A 13,169-nucleotide genomic window follows, 5' to 3' on the forward strand; every position below is an offset into this window, starting at 1 on the left:
GCCGTAGGAGCACATTTCATGGGCAGTGTTTAGAGTACGTGCCCTCGGGTTCTCCTCTACATGACGAAAGACTTCCTGTTGAAAGTCAAGAGTGCAGCGCGTCCGTGGTGCAACACAGACAACCCTCCTACACTCATGCTCATAAATGAAGGATAATTGCAGAATGTGGTGCCACACACATGGCACTACACAAAACTGGCGCTAACAGCTTAGGCACATAGGGAACACACACGACACAGATCTGTAAGTCCACGGTATTGATGAAAAGTTGAGAAAGCCGTCCTGGAACACATGTACTACAAAACGCCACTGCTTCCTGCGCATGTACCCCGACATCACTATGGGATAAGATCACCATGCACAAGTACACAGGTCGTCCAACGGGTTGGCATACTCTGGATCAGGTGGTCGAGCAGCTGCTAGGGTATAGCCTCCCATTCTGGCACCAGTGCATGTCTGAGCTCCTGAAATGTCCTAGAGGTTTGAAGACGTGCAGCGATACGTCGACCGAGAGCATCCTAGACGTGCTCGATGGGGTTTAGGTCTGGAGAACAGGCAACCCACTTCATTCATCTGATATCTTCTGTTTCAAGGTACTCCTCCACGATGGCAGCTCGGTGGGGCCGTGCGTTATCATCCATCAGGAGAAAGGTGGGACCCACCGCACCCTTGAAAAGGCGGACATACTGGTACAAAATGACGTCCCGGTACACCTGACCTGTTACAGTTCCTCTGTCAAAGACATGCAAGTGTGTACGTGCACCAATCATAATGCCACCCCACACCATTAAACCATGACCTCCATACAGGTCCCTTTCTAGTACATTAAGGGGCTGATATCTGGTTTCTGGTTCACGCCAGATGAAAACCTGACGAGAATCACTGTTCAGACGATACCTGGACTCGTCCGTGAACATAACCTGGGACCCCTGTTTCAATGAGCATGTACTGTGTTCTTGACACCAAGCTTTACGGGCTCTCCTGTGACAAGGGGTCAGTGGAATGCACCTTGCAGGTCTCCGGGCGAATAAACCATGTCTGTTCAGACGTCTGTAGACTGTGTGTCTGGAGACAACTGTTCCAGTGGCTGCAGTAAGGTCCCGGGCAAGGCTACCTGCAGTACTCCGTGGCCGTTTCCGGGCACTGATGGTGAGATATCGGTGATCTTGTGCTGTTGCACACTGCGGATGCCCCGTACTGTAGCGCCTGGACACGTTTATTGTCTGCTGGAATCGTTGCCATAATCTTGAGATCACACTTTGTGGCACACGAAGGGCCCGTGCTACGACCTGCTGTGTTTGAACAGCCTCCAGTCGCCCTAGTATTCTACCACGTCATAACGTCACCTGATAACACCAGGGTACCAATCAAATCACACCAGACGTTCACTGAGAACCTTATTTGACATGTTGATTGCCTGGTGTTATGTGGATTCTCCATCGCCCCTCTATGAACAATGCTGGTGTTCATGATACCATTGCATATAAATGTAACCACATCTGTAAATAAAGTGTACTGCACGACGCCCCTTTGTACAGCCAATCGTTCGCAAAATTGTTGTCTTCTTACAGAGTCACCTGCATGCAGATGTTGCATAGGTTGCACATAGAACGGGTGCAAGCCCTCGGAATTAACGTACGCCACAGTCGTGTTTGTGGCATATCGAGCTGACGCCAATGCGCCGTGTGTCGGTGGCGAGTCTCTGTTGTACCAGTGCGTGATGACTGGGTGTTGTGTGACGTCCTTAGGTTAGTTAGGTTTAAGTAGTTCTAAGTTCTAGGGGACTGATGACCATAGATGTTAAGTCCCATAGTGCTCAGACCCATTTGAATCATTTTGTTGTACCAGTGCAATAATGTCTTCTCTTTCCTCGGCTGACCGGTCAGCTTCACGTTCTGATGTTGCGTGTGCACTGGGTAGTGTTCTGGATTGATATAATGCTGAAAAACTTGGGATATACCCTGGCACAGGGGGTTCATCGATCAGAGAAACGTCTGTGGTCTTCTGTCACAGCTGCACGGGTACTGCGTTTACAGTATTTGTACACAAACAACATGTCTGCATGTTCTGCATGGGTGAATGTATGTGGCATATTGGTATTTACGGATACAATGGACCTGCTCAGTGAAACAACACTCAAGTACTACACCCAACCGGTCGTTGTGGCCGAGAGGTTCTAGACGCTTCAGTCTGGAACCGCGCGACCGCGCAACTATAGCGCCATCTGGTTTCCTCCTTCACGCTAGACGAGTTTCGTTCTTTGAAGTTTCTTCATTTGATGCTTATTTCGTGAGGTATTTGGCCTGGTCACTATCTACGGAACACCCTATATATGCGATTAACAACTAAAAATAGTTTTAGTGAAATCATATATGCTTTAAATCTCGTTCTACAAGATAGCACAACTACCGAATGTGTAGCAATATAATGTGTGTGTGTGTGTGTGTGTGTGTGTTTAAACATATTTAATAGTGCGTGTAGCTGAATGCGTCTAGCAAGTGTTTCAATTGGACAAGACTTAGACGACTTGCCGATCCCTGATCTAGCACAGGCAGTTTAACGTGGAATCCGAACCACGTGTAATTGAGAGGTAAAGGCTAGATTAATAGAAGAGCGAAAATTTCCATGGGCCGACAGGAATTCGATTCCGTCACCTGTCGATTTTCACGCAACTCTTTCCCACTAACCTTACATATGTAAAAAAATTAAAGGAATTCGCATCCAGTGACGCCTGTGGGCTGAGGATGACACGGAGGCCGGTCGGTACCGTTTTGCCTTCCAAGGCCTGTTCGGACGGAGTTCTTCTTCTTCTTCTTCTTCTTCTTCTTCATCTTCTTCTTGATGCTGCTTTGTATGATGCTCGAAATTATGAACAGTAAATGAGACTACACGGTCTATATAATCCACCAAACAAATATCCTCTGCCACTCTTTAAAATTCTGAGGTTCCGACTTAAAACATTGAACTTTAAATTCCCAATGGACACCTCATTTTCTGTACAGGGTTTCGAGCATCCTTCAAAGACGCATCAAATGATTCTCTAATTTGTTTTATTTCTTACTTTTAAGCAAATGGTGTCACAGAATAATTGACCTTTTTCTTCAAAGCTTGTAGTTCCAAAATTTTTTATTGACAATATCATACCAGTGAAATGTCTGATGCGAAAATAACTTCCCTTTGAAGAAATGAACTTCTTGATACTTCATTTAGATTGTTACCAGCTGATGTTTGTGAAATATTTATATTTTTACTCAAGTCACTCATTAAGTTTTTCCGAATTACCCTAATTACTTCCAAGCAGTTTTGCAAAACTTTGCAAAACTATATCTCACGCTGTATAGTTTGATACCCCATCTGCCCATTTCTAACTCTTCGTCCGGCTAGAAAAATTGGGACAAAAATTCATTGTGTAATATCTAGGAAGTTTGAAAAAAAACTTAAGGTAATCATCTAAATCTAATATAATAATCAATTCTGATTGCCATTTTGTCAAATTAAAATCACGTGCCAATGGTAGACGGTTTCGATCAGATCTGGATCATTGTCAGATTATGTCTCTGCAGTGCAAAAATTTAATTCTCCTTAGAGGTTAACAGACGCCAAAGTTATGCAGTCAATGTACAGAATATATCATGGATGCGCGATCATAATAAAAGAGAAGGAGCTATGTACCATTATGTGGTGAGTATGGTGAGCATAGATGACAAGCGGTGCGCTGACAAATGTCGCCAGATACCTCCGGCTAGGGCTGTGCAAACGATATCGCGTTCGAATAGCCTCGTGATACGCCGCTGCATTCGATACAGTATCGAGCTTGTTCGAACAATCACATGACTTTTGACTCGCTCGGCGGGTGTGCAAGGAATACGCAGGAATACTACGAACTAGACACAACAGTAAGCTATGACTCTTCATAACTGGAGACTGGGTGAAACAGTGGAGAAAATAGCATTGAATCCTACCAATGCATAGACTCCTATTGTGTTTGATCAAATTTACGAGTTCCCATACAGTATTTGGTACGTATGAATGTATAAACATTTATGCTGCATTTTAAGGAAAGATATTATTTATTAGCTGCGGTTGTTACGGATGGCCTGCACCCTAGAAGATATTTCAGTCAGTGTTTCAGTTATTTTTCGTTTTTAAAGAAGATTAAAAACGTTAAGACAGATCGTTGTGATAATACCAACAAAACCCACTAGATGGCAGGCCGGTCAAAAGATCGAAAAGAACCCGAGATTTCTCGAAGTGTGACTTAAACTGTTCGAACAGCGGGAGTCGTGCTTAAATAGAGCCCTTCCTCAGGCAATTGCTGAATAGCGTCAAAAAAGGAGAGAAAAGTAAAAAAAGAGCTACGCGTTATGAAGGGGAAGCTCCGCCCCTCACCTGTTGAATGATCTCATCGGGAGCCAATAGCGCTTAACGTACAATGGCAGCATACGTCAAAACGTAAATATCAATCTAGATAGAAAAGAAGAACAATATGAAAGATTACAGAAACGTAAGTTTGCCGTAAGAATAATTACTATTCTATTTGCATATCGATTGATGTTTTAAGTTTTCACATACGTTACGATCTTATGTTAAGCTATTGGTTCCCGATTACATTATCTAGAAGGCCAGGGGCGGAGCTTCCGTTTTATAACGCGTAGCGTTTTGGTGCTGCTTATCAGTTGCCGGAGGTGTACTTGCGGCACACGTCAGCGTTCCGCTCATCGTCTCTGGTCGACAACTAAGGTGAGAAAGCCCTCTATATCCTACTATGTTCTTGTCTCCATATTTTATTGGAATGGGGAGGCCACGACAGATTTATTTCAAACTTTGTACAATTAGAACGCCATCAAAACAAAATAATCTGATAAGGTGAACTACTTCGACAATTCCGAGAAAACCGCAAGAGAAGTTTTATATGTCTTTTATGTAATTGATGTATCTGTGCGTACGTGCTGCACGTTAGAGTTCACGGTGGTCGAGTGGTTATCTTCGAGGTATGTTAGACAAACGTGTAAGAGGTGACAGTGCACGTCCCGCTTAGTCTTAATTTTTAATCTATATTTGTTTCGTCATTGGCCATATCATTTAATTTATGACGTTTGAGATGCAGTATAATTAAAAAAACACATGTATTTGCGTAAAGTTTTAGTCAATTTCATGTTTTTGACTACTTGCTATTTTTAGTATTAGGACAAACATATTTATAACTATCGATAAATAAATGAAGACATACTTAGTTTTCCTGAAAACGTATGCCTGTCGTGATTTGCGAAATCCATTATACATTCACTCTGGTAATGTACCCGGAACTAGTTAGCACATCGACGCTTCAAGCAGCAGACACAGAGGCAGGCCCCATTTGGCAGTTAACCTGCGTAGTGGTGAGACGCTGCTTAAGCAAAATGTTCAAATGTGTGTGAAATCGGAAGGGACTTAACTACTAAGGTCATCAGTCCTTAAGCTTACACACTACGTAACCTAAATTATCCTAAGGACAAACACACGCACCCATGCCCGAGGGAGGACTCGAACCTCCGCCGGGACCAACCGCACAGTCCATGACTGCAGCGCCCAGACCGCTCGGCTAATCCCGCGCGGCGTTGCTAAAGTAGCAAGAAGTATTAGTGTAGGTGCAGTCACAGAACTTACACTTATATTACAAAAATTAAGTTTTTAGCTGGAGTCGACCCACCGCCTTACATATGTTCGTCTTCGGAAGCTCGAACGCTAACCACTTTCTTTTATTTTGTTTGATCTCAGTTTGCTCGTGATGGATCGTTTTATGTGCTCGGGGTGGACGTCCCATGACGTTTGTTCAAGTCAGTCGTCATTGCATTGACTCTGGTTTTTTTTTTTTGTTACAGAGGGCTGCTAACCCTCTGACCGAACACTCTGAGCTACCCTGTCGGCACCACTAGACCACCATTAATGTCTGTAGCCTACGCATAGATACACCACAGACATATGAACCTTCCCTGCGATTTTCTCGGAATTGCCGCAGTAGTGCCCTTTACTACTTGCACATTATGTTGTTTTAATGACCAACTAAGGGTGAACAAAGTCTGAAATATATCCGTCATGACGTCCCCTGGTGAGTAGATGCATTGTATAAATTTGACAACTTTTAGCCCCGCGGGATTAGCCGAGCGGTCTGGGGCGCTGCAGTCATGGACTATGCGGCTGGTCCCGGCGGAGGTTCGAGTCCTCCTTTGGGCATGGGTGTGTGTGTTTGTCCTTAGGATAATTTAGGTTAAGTAGTGTGTAAGCTTAGGGACTGATGACCTTAGCAGTTAAGTCCCATAAAATTTCACACACATTTGAACATTTTTGATAACTGTTACCCTGTAAGGAGGACTACTATTTTGCGTTCCAGAGACATGATCTGAAGATGATCTGCATATGATCGAAATGGGTTACCACTGACACGTCATTTTTAACTTCTAATAAAAAGAATTGCAGTCAAGAGTGATTGTCATTTAAAGTTATGTAACCAGAGCGCTATTTCATTCCGCTTAAGTTTCAAAAAATTATTAAATCACGCAAATGGTGAAAGTGTTAACATACTGAGGATGTACATTATAACTGCCAAACGTAATCATTCCACATCTCACTGAGAGATGGTAGTTACGATGCACGGAACGTGGGAAATAGCTAGCCAACCATCTCCCTTCTTGTGTTTTAGGTATTCGTGACGAATCATCATGTCTTCATCAGAAAAGAACGCTGTGGTCACGCCGGCCTGGGTGGACGAGAAATTCGTAAAGGAAGCGCTCAGTGAAGCGGAGGGCAAGCAGGTAGCAGAGGTATCGTGCGTGAGGGTGGAGCCGGCGGTGAAGGCGGGGGCCAACTTCATGAGCTCGCTGCTGCGGCTGTCGTGCGAGGTGCGGGTGGCCGGCGGCGGCGTGGCGGAGGCGCGCAGTCTGGTGCTCAAGGTGGGGCTGGGTGCGGGGCCCATGGCCGACCTGGCCGAGGAGGCGCAGGTGTTCGTGCGCGAGGCGCGCGTCTACCGGGAGCTGTTGCCGCGGGCCGAGCAGGCTCTGCGGGCGGCGGAGGGGGGCGGCGGCGGCGAGTGGCGGCCGCTGGCGCCGCGCACCCTGGGGGCGGCGACCGGGCGCGACGGCCGGCCCGCCTGGCTGCTGCTGGAGGACTTGTGCGTCAGCGGCTTCCGCACGCCGCCACCCGGCGCGGGACTGGACCGCGCGCACTGCTCGCTGGGCCTGCGCGCTCTGGCGCGCCTCCACGCCGCCTCCGCGCGCCTGCTGGAGGACTCGCCCTCGCTGCGGACGGACCCGCTGCTCTCGCGGTCGCCGCTGACGAGCCGCGACGCGTGCGACCAGTTGGCCAGCATCGTGCCGCGTCACGCGCTCGCCCTCTCCGCCGCCCTCGCCGCCAGCGGACGGGGCGCCCTGGCCGACAGGTACGAGGCGGCGGCCGAGCGCATCGTGGGCCGCCTCAGGCAGCTGGACGGCGGCGGCCCGCCGGCTCTGCAGGTGTTGCTGCACGGCGACCTCTGGAAGAACAACTTCCTCTTCCTCTACTCGGGCCAGCAGCCCACCGACGTCCGGCTACTCGACTTCCAGGCAAGTGGTACCGCACTGCCTACTCTTCTAGCTTAGCGGGACGGTAACACAATGACTAAACGTCAACAGGACGGTATGCAACCTCACCATCTAGTGGAGCCGTGTTCACACGAGCGAAAACACCAACAGAACGTCAGTCTTCTTAGACCAGTAGCGAACAACAAAAGTGAGGTTATGAGATACCGCCCACATTACAGAAAGTCAGATATACACTGAAACTTCCTGGCAGATTAAAGCTGTGTGCCTGACCGAGACTCGAACTCAGGACCTTTGCCTGTGAGGACGGGGCGCGAGTCGTGCTTGGGTAGCTCAGTTGGCAGAGCACAATCTGCCAGGAAGTTTCATATCAGCGCACACTCCGCTGCACAGTGAAAATCCCACATTGCAAATATACACTGTCCGTCAAAATTACAAGATCACTTTTCGAAACCCCGTAAATGTCTCCCATTCCAACGCTTAAGCATATAATTTGACTCAAAGGTACCCGTTGATAACCTTCCTCTGTACTGGTGCAAAAAATGGTTCAAATGGGTCTGAACACTATGGGACTTAACATCTGAGGTCATCAGTCCCATTGAATTAGAACTACTTAAACCTAACTGACCTAAAGACATCACACACAGCCATGCCCGACGCAGGATTCCAACCTGCGACCGTAGTGGTCACGCGGTTCCAGACCGAAGGTCCTAGAACCGCTCGGCCACAACGGCCGGCTACTGGTGCAAAAGCGTGGCGCCCTGCAGCGTCACCGTCCGGCTCGGTGATACTTCAAACGCCAAGGTTTCGACATTTACGGAAAAAAGGCTAGAGTTCAGTAGTTCATTTCAGGTATAAGTTGACTTAATGATGTGATCTTGGCACCAAATTTCGCCAGAATACTGCCAAGTGCCACCGGGAACGTGTTACTAGATGGGAAGTTGGTCACAGCTTCTCTTACCAACATTTCAACCCTTACTTTTTCGCCCCTGCGGTGGATCGCGATGTCCAGAGTTGAAATCATGCGGTTTCCTTATGAGTGGCCGAGACATACCGCCGCTCAGACTCGACACGAAAGGGCCTCTAGGGGGTGGCATGGCATAAAGGGCGTCACTGAAACAACGCCTTTCCTTGGGGTGTTCACGCTCATTCATTTCAGGGTAGAAAATGACAGTTTGCTGCGCAATAAACAGAAGGACGACGTTGTAGACTGCCTTTGGCACTCTTGACGTCTCCTGTGCGATCCATCTGACTTGATAGACATTTCGGAACAGCAGTCTGAAACGTCTCTATGGAGTCGTTTCATAAGACGCTTGTCGAATTCGGTACAACTTACTCACTTCACTACCTGATTTTAGCTCAGTTCATGAAATCTTCCAGAAAGACTGAGCACTCAAATACGGCCTATTGAATAATATATGTGTGTTTTAATGTGGGGTTTCGGTTTTGTTTTGCGGGAAACGCTGAGTTGGTCATCGTCTGCTGGGAACAGAGAGGTTTACCCATCTTAGTCGAAGGCTGTGTCGAAGGTTGTTTTTTGTGTGTGAGGTTGGTGACGGAGGGCTACCCCTCTGGTAGCTTCCGCTGCACGGGGAGCTAGGTAATCTCGAAAGAGAAAGGGGCACACTTCGGTGAATGATTGGTGAGTACGGATCGTAGCTCTTAAGGGGGGTTTCAGGTGATGGGAAGCAGGTTGAATTAGGACTTCGTTATGTTTAACTGTTGAAATACTTCAGCTTAACTGAAGCGTGTAAAGTTATTTTCCGAATGTGCCATGATTATATTGCTTTAAATAGGCGATTTTTGGGTGTTTGAGTTAAAAGTGCGGAAGTTACTTTGTTCATTTTTAACAACGATGAAGTAGAATTTCAAACGGTAAATCTGATTAGGAAAAGCTGGTTAGGATCACTTCAACCGTACGTGAGTGTAATACTGTATCGAAGCGAGTAGGATTTTTAATCTTATTTTTTGTGGAAGTTGCTTTTGTCTTTGTGTACCGATTTTGTGCCACGTGTTTGCTAATCAATGCCCCTTCTGGCCCACCACGGCAGCGCAATACGCTTTATTTTAACTGCTTGTTTAATGAGCTATAATTTCTGCAAGAATATCTGTTCTTCCGTGCGCTTTCTACAAAGCAGCGCAACAGTTTGATTCGGAATGCACCACGTGCTCTAGTTCGACCGTCTGCAAGCAGCAGACGCAGTTAGTATGTTGAATAATTATCGCACAACCTCGCGCATTGGTTAAACCTCTGTCCAGAATACTGCATGCGTAGAATCGTAATGCGAACCTCACTGAGATATTTTTATGGTATGAATGAAAAGCAGATGATAGTATCATTGTCTCCCTCCCTCGTTTTCTGTGTTTCTTCTTGCTGTAATTAAATTGTGCTCTGATACATTCGCACGCAATTCTTACTTAAATATTTCTAGTCAGGCACCAGTTATGTGTAGTTAGGATGTGCAACCAAATACTTAGATATAATTAATAATCTACGTGAAAGATAAATTCTGTATTGTTGTTCTTACCCACTTACTCCGATTTCCAATCCTGAATTAATCAAGTTGCTTCATGCACGACATGGAGTGCATACTTGTAATGAAGTTATTAACGTAATTAAACTAATAATTTTCCAGCTCCGTTTTTTTTAAATGGTTAGGAAGGGCTTGGGCTGGTGGCGACCCTGAATTTCCGAATTTTTGTCATTAATTCTGTGAGAGAAGTAGCTACAAATGCGAGATAACGTATATGGTCATCAGTCTACTGACTGACGTAACGTGTATCCACAGGACATGTGGCCTGTAATTGAAGAAGTGTCATGATGATCTCTCCATTGGCAAAAGATTCCGGAATTGGTCATCAGTCTACTGACTGGTTTGATGCGGCCCGCCACGAATTCCTTTCCTGTGCTAACCTCTTCATCTCAGTGCTACTTGCAACCTACGTCCTCAATTATTTCCTTGACGTATTCCAATCTCTGTCTTTCTCCCCCTTGGCAGACCCCTCGCGGAGATCCGAATGGGGGACTATTCCGGAATCTTTTGCCAATGGAGAGATCATCATGACACTTCTTCAATTACAGGCCACATGTCCTGTGGATAAACGTTACGTTTTACCATGAGAAAAAAATTGAATAATCTACGAAAGGATAACGTTCTACGAGTCGGGGCGTGGAATGTCAGAAGCTTGAACGTGGTAGGGAAACTAGAAAATCTGAAAAGGGAAATGCAAAGGCTCAATCTAGATATAGTAGGGGTCAGTGAAGTGAAGTGGAAGGAAGACAAGGATTTCTGGTCAAATGAGTATCGGGTAATATCAACAGCAGCAGAAAATGGTATAACAGGTGTAGGATTCGTTATGAATAGGAAGGTAGGGCAGAGGGTGTGTTTCTGTGAACAGTTCAGTGACCGGGTTGTTCTAATCAGAATCGACAGCAGACCAACACCGACAACGATAGTTCAGTTATACATGCCGACGTCGCAAGCTGAAGATGAACAGGTAGAGAAAGTGTATGAGGATATTGAAAGGGTAATGCAGTAGGGGGACGAAAATCTAATAGTCATGGGTGACTGGAATGCTGTTGTAGGGGAAGGAGTAGAAGAAAAGGTTACAGGAGAATATGGGCTTGGGACAAGGAATGAAAGAGGAGAAAGACTAATTGAGTTCTGTAACAAGTTTCAGCTAGTAATAGCGAATACCCTGTTCAAGAATCACAAGAGGAGGAGGTATACTTGGAAAAGGCCGGGAGATACGGGAAGATTTCAATTAGATTACATCATGGTCAGACAAGATACTGGATTGTAAGGCGTACCCAGGAGCAGATATAGACTCTGATCACAATATAAGAGTGATGAAGAGTAGGCTGAAGTTCAAGGCATTAGTCAGGAAGAATCAATACGCAAAGAAGTGGGATACGGAAGTACTAAGGAATGACGAGATACGTTTGAAGTTCTCTAACGCTATAGATACAGCAATAAGGAATAGCACAGTAGGCAGTACAGTTGAAGAGGAATGGACATCTCTAAAAAGGGCCATCACAGAAGTTGGGAAGGAAAACATAGGTACAAAGAAGGTAGCTGCGAAGAAACCATGGGTAACAGAAGAAATACTTCAGTTGATTGATGAAAGGAGGAAGGACAAACATGTTCCGAGAAAATCAGGAATACAGAAATACAAGTCGTTGAGGAATGAAATAAATAGGAAGTGCAGGGAAGCTAAGACGAAATGGCTGCAGGAAAAATGTGAAGACATCGAAAAAGATATGATTGTCGGAAGGACAGACTCAGCATACAGGAAAGTCAAAACAACCTTTGGTGACATTAAAAGCAACAGTGGTAACATTAAGAGTGCAACGGGAATTCCACAGTTAAATGCAGAGGAGAGAGCAGATAGGTGGAAAGAATACATTGAAAGCCTCTATGATGGTGAAGATTTCTCTGATGTGATAGAAGAAGAAACAGGAGTCGATTTAGAAGAGATAGGGGATCCAGTATTAGAATCGGAATTTAAAAGAGCTTTGGAGGATTTACGGTCAAATAAGGCAGAAGGGATAGATAACATTCCATCAGAATTTCTAAAATAATTGGGGGAAGTGGCAACAAAACGACTATTCACGTTGGTGTGTAGAATATATGAGTCTAGCGATATACCATCAGACTTTCGAAAAAGCATCATCCACACAATTCCGAAGACGGCAAGAGCTGACAAGTGCGAGAATTATCGCACAATCAGCTTAACAGCTCATGCATCGAAGCTGCTTACAAGAATAATATATAGAAGAATGGAAAAGAAAATAGAGAATGCGCTAGGTGACGATCAGTTTGGCTTTAGGAAAAGTAAAGGGACGAGAGAGGCAATTCTGACGTTACGGCTAATAATGGAAGCAAGGCTAAAGAAAAATCAAGACACATTCATAGGATTTGTCGACCTGGAAAAAGCGTTCGACAATATAAAATGGTGCAAGCTGTTCGAGATTCTGAAAAAAGTAGGGGTAAGCTATAGGGAGAGACGGGTCATATACAATATGTACAACAACCAAGAGGGAATAATAAGAGTGGACGATCAAGAACGAAGTGCTCGTATTAAGAAGGGTGTAAGACAAGGCTGTAGCCTTTCGCCCCTACTCTTCAATCTGTACATCGAGGAAGCAATGATGGAAATAAAAGAAAGGTTCAGGAGTGGGATTAAAATACAAGGTGAAAGGATATCAATGATACGGTTCGCTGATGACATTGCTATCCTGAGTGAAAGTGAAGAAGAATTAAATGATCTGCTGAACGGAATGAACAGTCTAATGAGTACACAGTATGGTTTGAGAGTAAATCGGAGAAAGACGAAGGTAATGAGAAGTAGTAGAAATGAGAACAGCGAGAAACTTGACATTAGGATTGAAGGTCACGAAGTCAATGAAGTTAAGGAATTCTGCTACCTAGGCAGCAAAATAACCAATGACGGACGGAGCAAGGAGGACACCAAAAGCAGACTCGCTATGGCAAAAAAGGCATTTCTGGCCAAGAGAAGTCTACTAATGTCAAATGCCGGCCTTAATTTGAGGAAGAAATTTCTGGGGATGTACGTCTGGAGTACAGCATTGTATGGTAGTGAAACATGGACTGT

At 45.4% G+C, this 13,169-nt stretch overlaps 1 protein-coding gene across 1 annotated transcript in view; it reads left to right on the top strand.

The window, feature by feature from the left end:
• Window positions 1-13,169, top strand: part of LOC126156259 (uncharacterized) — a 60,486-nt gene that overhangs the window by 32,600 nt on the left and 14,717 nt on the right. The window contains exons 2-3 of the mRNA XM_049916297.1: window positions 6,680-7,043; window positions 7,143-7,577. Coding sequence (XP_049772254.1) covers window positions 6,699-7,043; window positions 7,143-7,577 — 780 coding nt within the window. The 5' untranslated portion in view covers window positions 6,680-6,698. The remainder of the gene's footprint in view (window positions 1-6,679; window positions 7,044-7,142; window positions 7,578-13,169) is intronic.

Source organism: Schistocerca cancellata, chromosome 2, assembly GCF_023864275.1.
Source record: "Schistocerca cancellata isolate TAMUIC-IGC-003103 chromosome 2, iqSchCanc2.1, whole genome shotgun sequence".
NCBI lineage: Eukaryota > Metazoa > Arthropoda > Insecta > Orthoptera > Acrididae > Schistocerca > Schistocerca cancellata.